The sequence below is a fragment of the Schistosoma mansoni genome, chromosome W (assembly GCF_000237925.1).
Source record: "Schistosoma mansoni strain Puerto Rico chromosome W, complete genome".
In the NCBI taxonomy this organism is placed as follows: domain Eukaryota; kingdom Metazoa; phylum Platyhelminthes; class Trematoda; order Strigeidida; family Schistosomatidae; genus Schistosoma; species Schistosoma mansoni.
Window position 1 is genome coordinate 32490612 of NC_031502.1, and position 6626 is coordinate 32497237.

At 30.7% G+C, this 6626-nt stretch overlaps 1 protein-coding gene across 1 annotated transcript; it reads right to left on the bottom strand.

Annotated features, from left to right (window-relative positions):
* Positions 1-1236: 1236 nt before the first annotated feature.
* Smp_187090 (hypothetical protein) lies at positions 1237-3639 on the bottom strand (the record flags this gene model as incomplete). The annotated part of the gene is made up of 2 exons (XM_018789409.1): positions 1237-1358; positions 3542-3639. Coding segments are annotated over 2 exons (220 nt in total), but the record flags the coding sequence as incomplete, so codon positions are not given.
* Between the last annotated feature and the right edge of the window lie 2987 nt (positions 3640-6626).

Consider the following 6626-nt stretch of genomic DNA (forward strand, 5'->3'; position numbering starts at 1 on the left):
AACGGTAAAGATATAAAAAGATCATTTGAATGTTAAACTAATCATCACAACACAGAAAGGCTTATCAAACTGCTCTTCCGTACGTATAGTTCCGGTGGAAAATGTATAATGCCGATTATATTTACAAAAATCGATTAAAAATTGGTGTTGGTTATCTGTTATTTAATTTAAATGTCACACTAGTGTCCACTTTTTCACCTACTTTTCCAACAGGTCCCTGTTCATCGCAATTGTAAAAACTTTACCACCTTTCAGAGGAAGATTTCTAGCGACATGTTCAAAAAAAACACCAAGTAGAAACTCTTCATTCTGTTCTTCCAATATACGTGCTACCATAAGTAGATGAAAATTCGTAAACACCGCTGAAAATATCTGATTATGTATTTTATCTTCTGTACTTACTATGACTTCAGGGTCCATCTTGAATATTCATATAGACTTCACTAACGAAATTATATCAAAACTGTATTGATGATAATAATAATACCCTTTTGTAATTTTAATCTATTTGTAGTTTATGTAAAGTTATTGTAGTGAATGAGAACACAAGTGAGGACAATCTAACGCATTTGAACATATAAATTACAGAACATCTTAGTAAAATCTGTGAACCATATAGTAGATACTTCATTTGCAAAATGTCAATCAATCATCTCAGACTTTATTGTTTCTTCGCTTCCACAACAATCATTCTTTGTTCTCGTTCTGTTTTCTTTGATCTTCTTAACCTTCTACCACCAGGCATTTCACTTTCAATTAATGATACATACTACTTATATGTGTAGCACACATCACACTATAAAACACAATGAATTCATGTTTATCCGATATACCATGTTCTTTTTAATTTGTTTAAGGAGATTAAATTATATGAGACTTCAGTTATTCATTAAAAAACATACCGAAATGTAATTAGTTTAATACACGCAAGTATGTTATTACATCAATATTATATTTATTATTATTATTGGTAATGAATAATGTAGTATATAAGATACATTCATAGGTGAAACATACATACTACATAGCAACATGAAAACAGTGCACAATCAAATACATGAACATTTTACACACACACACGAAGTTAAAAAGTAAAAAAAAAATTTTATTAAACTTAATAATGAATATTTTCTTTTTTGTTTTTGTTTTCCAGTTTTCACCAATAAATTTGTTAAATAAAATAATTTCAGATTTCTTTTTTTTTTATTTTTTTCTTCAAAATTAATCCAATATTACTTATTTACAATTAGGATAAATTTGATCTAATTCTTCCTTAGGAACAGTTGCTACACTTAAACGACTTTTTTTATTATGCATTTTATAATTTTGTTGATAATCATCAGATGAAGTAATAAACTCTTGAATATGATCACCTTCTTCTTCTTCTTCTTGTAATATTCTCTCTTCTTCTTCTTCAAATATTAAACATCCAACACCCATTATTCCAACAATTTCATCTAAAACATGACCCCATGCATTTTTTACATCATCAGTAAATTCTTCATAAATTAATCTTCCCCATGTCATTAAAATTGCTTCTTTTATAATCTAATAGTAGAAATGGAAATAGTTATGAATATAAAAAGAAAACTAAAAGAACAATTATTTCTGATACAACAAAGATAAGCTCCATCTCTGAGAACAAAACTTCATCAAAATAAAACAACAACAAAGATAGTCTCTTTTCAAGTATTTAGTTAAAGTAAGCTAAAATCAATAGAGTTTTTTTGTATAACTCGCATAAAAGTACGTATCTAAATGTCCACTACGTACAGAGTATGCTTGTTTTAAGATGAAGGTTGGAGGTAGTCAATAGGAATCCCTGAACCTAGGTTTCGTGCTACTTGAAACTTGACAGCAAGGTGTACCTGTAATCTTGAGAGAACTGATTCTTCCTGACAGATTCGATCCCGTATCACCCAGCTTCACAGTCAGAGACGTTATCACTGGGCTCTCTGGGCCGCGATGTATTCACAATTGATTAATCTCTAGGTGATCGGTAGGATTCGATCTGTACTTAGAAGGACCTGGCACACATGACAATGACCACCACCTAGTGATAAATCGATTTTATCTTTCTTTTGCATAATTTTTATAAGATTTATATATTCCGAGCTTATGATATTGTAAATTAAATCTTTCATGTCACTTATCAATATCACATAAATAATTATTTAGTTACTATCAATTATGTATAAAAAAGGGCTGTGAAATCGTAAATAAATGGAAAAGATTTTGTATTCATATTAACTAAATTTAAATTGTTAAGTCTCTGAATAATATGTCTGTGTTTCAAAGGTATGCGTAATTGTCTAAAGGTGTCTAGGTCGTAGTTGTTATATCTGAAAGGTTTTAGGGTACACAATACAGTAGCGTCTCAAATTATAAAGAAATGGTATTCCAAAGATTGATATTTCCCAGTGGTTATTTATATATATTCAGGCCGTAATCTAAAATACAAAATCAACATTATTCACAAACCTTCGTCAATAACATAAAGATCAATTACCAAACAGTCAATATCAACAGTTTGTTGTTGTTAACAGTAATGGAGAATATTAAAATCAGTCAAAGTCAGTTTTTACGTTTTAAGATTATTAGGTGGAGCATAACTACTTGTCTAATTTAAAATATGGAATTTTTCTAATAAGAAGAGAGGGAATATTCATGAAAGACTATTCTTTACTCTATTGAACTAATTTCTAATGCAGGTATTTTTTATATCAATCTTCTTTCATCGAATCTTATTGTACAGTTTACATTATCCGTTGTTAGTACTTGTGTTCCATATGTATACAGACGATTGTCAGCAGCATTTTATTAAATGAAAAGAAAATATGAGAATAATCTGTTTGCCCCAGGAAAAAAAGTTTACAGCCCATTGCTTCAATCCAACATTCTTTAGAAAACATTTCTGATTACAGAAAACTCATGTGCATATATTTGGTTATTATGATTGCATAAATTTTCACCAATTTTCTTGATGACAACTAAAGAAATTTAACACTGTTAGGTACCATTAAATGTTAATAATATTTGATGGTTGTAGCTGAATTACCAAGCATTATGAATCCGTGTCCAACTAGAAAAGCCTTTTTTGTTCACAAGTATTGGTAAAAATAAACCAGTTGGTAGCTACACTTACGTTTAGTGTAACCTAAAAATTCACAAATAAATAAATTACAATCTTATGTAAAGGTGATTAATCTTATGATTAAACATAATCGATTGTACAAAGCAATATACAAGAATCTGTCAAATCAAGCTGTCAGTCAGCTGAACGCCGGGAATACCCAACTTAACGAAGAATGAGAACTGTAAACTTATAACTTATTACCTACTTCATATTTGTCTTACTCGATTGCATATCCCATTTAATCAATCATAGTATAGATAAGTAATTTCATTATAAAATGAAATTAGTTTTTAATTAATTAATTTCTAAAAAATAAAACTTCTATGATTAGTTTATAATTAACTACGTTGTATAGAATATAGAAGATTTCATAACTAACCTTGAAATATTCAATTTTCATGTTACGTATAGCAGCGTGTTTTGCTCCAAGTAATGCTAATTCTTCATATAATGATTTACTATCACCTTCTAATGCTTTAACAGCCATATGTATTACTCTCATAACTTTGGCTGAATGTCTTTTACAATCTGGACTATCCACAAGTACATCAGGACTTAGATGACTAGAAGTATGAAAAATTATATATAATAAATTATAGAGTCTTCACTTTGTAATTTCAACTTGTCATGATATGTAACTCACAAATTTATACAAAAAGTGTTTTATAAAATTAGTTTTCAACACGGACTAACATCAAATGATTGTTCAATGATAATAACAAAGTAAGTAACATATGATCTATCCTAAGTTGAGACTTCTCAATTGTACACTTATCAAATAATTGTAAATTAAACCCAAAAAAATTTCGGTCTTATAATGGCTTACTTGCTTACTTACATATATTATCCCTCATGGAGGAGCATAGGCCGCTCACCAACATTCTACATCCAACTCTGCCATGGGCGGTCCTTTCCAGCTCTTTCCAGTTAACATTCATCCTTTTCATATCTGCTTCTATTTCCTGGTGTAATGTGTTTTTTGGCCTTCCTCATTCCCGCTTCCCTTCACCATTCCAAGTTAGGGAATGCCTTGTGATTCAGTTTGGTGATTTCCTCAACGTATGTCCTATCCACTTCCAACTTCTTTTCCTAATTTCCTCTTCAACTGGAAGCTGATTTGTCCTCTCCCATAAAACGCTGTTGCTGATAGTAACCGGTCAGTGAATGTTGAGTATTTCGCATAAACAACTGTTTATAAATACTTGTAACTTCTTGACGATGGATTTAGTAGTTCTTCACGTTTCAGCTACATACAATAGAACAGACTGTCTTGATGTTCGTATTAAAGATTGTGACTTTGATATTGGTTGACAATTGTTTTTAGTTCCATATGTTCTTCAATTGTAGAAATGTTGTCCTTGCTTTGTCAATCCTCGCCTTTATATCTGCATTCGATCCTCCTTGTTTATCAATGATGCTTCTCAGGTACGTGAATGTTTCCACCTCTTCCAGTTTTTCGCCATCAAGTGTGATTGGGATGGTGTTCTCCGTGTTGTATTTGAGAATCTTGCTTTTTCCTTTGTGTATGTTGAGGCCTATTGTTAAATCTTTTAACAATAAGAAAACTCACAATATTCGATAAATGAAAGTAATTAAATGTTCAATATGGATAACTGCATTGAACAATTGTTTTTTTCTAAAATAAAATGTCCTCAGTTTAAATATTTCTATGGAAACATTAAGGTATGATATCAATTACTTTATTTGTTATAAATTATTACAAATCCTTAAAATAAACTTGAAATTGAGACTCGATTGTTCAATAAAAAGGTGTAGGTAGTTTTAAATTCAAATATGAATATAAGTCTTTATTTCTATGGTATTATACTACTGAATTGTATAAACAATTACTGATATCTTCTATTGTTAATAACTGTTATCATCATTTAAACATTAGTTAAAAATGTATTCGTTAATTTAAGGCATACTATTTCGTTGTTTTTAGATAAGTTATTATATTGAAGAATACCTAATGAAGTTATTAGGTCCTGAGTTCGAATCTCGTGAGGAGAGATCGTAGATGCTCACTACTAAGAAGTCCCACAACAGAACGAAACGGCCGTTCAGTACTTCCGGGTTTTCCATGGTGGTCTAGCTTCAATTGACTCATGATTTCAACTATATAAAAAAATTTTATTTAACATATAGATATTCTGATCTATAGATGAAGACAGTCAATGCAGCAAAAGCTACTACATCAGTAGGCTTCGACATACACAAGGGAAAAAAGCAGTCTCCTCAAATACAACACAGATAACACCAATCCAATCATACTTGATGGATAAAATCTGGAAGATGTGGAAACCTGTAGCAAAACAGTATTATTGATGAACAAGGAGAATCCGATACAGACGTAATGGCGAGGATTGGTGATGCAAAGGAAGTATTTCTACACTTGAATAACATATGGAACTCAAAACAACTGTCAAGCAATGTCGAATTCACAATCTTCGATACGAAAGTCGAGACAGTTCTGTGCGTAGCTGAAATTTCAAGAACTAGCATGACCATCATCAAAAGAATTTAACTATTTATAAACAATTGTCTTCACAAGATACTCAATGTGCGTTGGCCGGATACCATCAGTAACAACCTACTGTGAGAGAGAACAAACCAATTTCCAGATGGAGAGGAAATTAGGAAAAGACGATGGAGGTGGACAGGACATACATTTAGGAAACCATCAAACTAGATTACGAGGTATGCACTAACTTGGAATCCTGAAGGGAAACGGAAATGAGAAAGGCCAAAGAACACAGTGCATCTGGAATTGGAAGTAGATATGAAAAAGATAAATAGAAAATGGGAAGAACTAGAAAGGATTGCCCATGACAGAGTTGAATGAAGAATGTCGGTGAGCGGCCTATGCTATCCCACGAGAGATTACAGGCGAAAGTTTCCAAACGCTTATGTATATCAATTTTTAGCTGTAACATTATTTCTAGATGATGGTAAAATAACCCACGACCAACGATATTTTCTCTCCTAAATGCGAGTTCTATCAGAAACTCTCTTTCCATTAACAAACATTCTAATATAATATAGTTGAAATCATTAGTCAATTGTAGCTAGACTACCATGGAAAACCTGGAAGCAAACCTAGGAGTAATTTATTTACTATCGTTATTCAATTCCTCACATTTTGAGTAGAATAATATTATCAGTATGAGATCGTGTTGCTTGTTGAAATCATGAATTGATCTAAATTACAACATAATTAATTGCTTGAAAACACTAATGAGTTAATGACAAAATCAATATCGGGAAAAATGTAAAATACTTTTAGTTAAAAAATTACAATTACGCAACAGAATAAATTTAAAATTAATTCAACTATTAAAACATTTTCATAGGTCCTAAATTATTTCAAAAATAAATATGCAAATTACGTAACATAACTACTATATATATAAATATATATTTATATATCAGACGAGCCTATACATAACATTATTTTATTCTATATTCATCTTTTTTATTTTTCATTTTT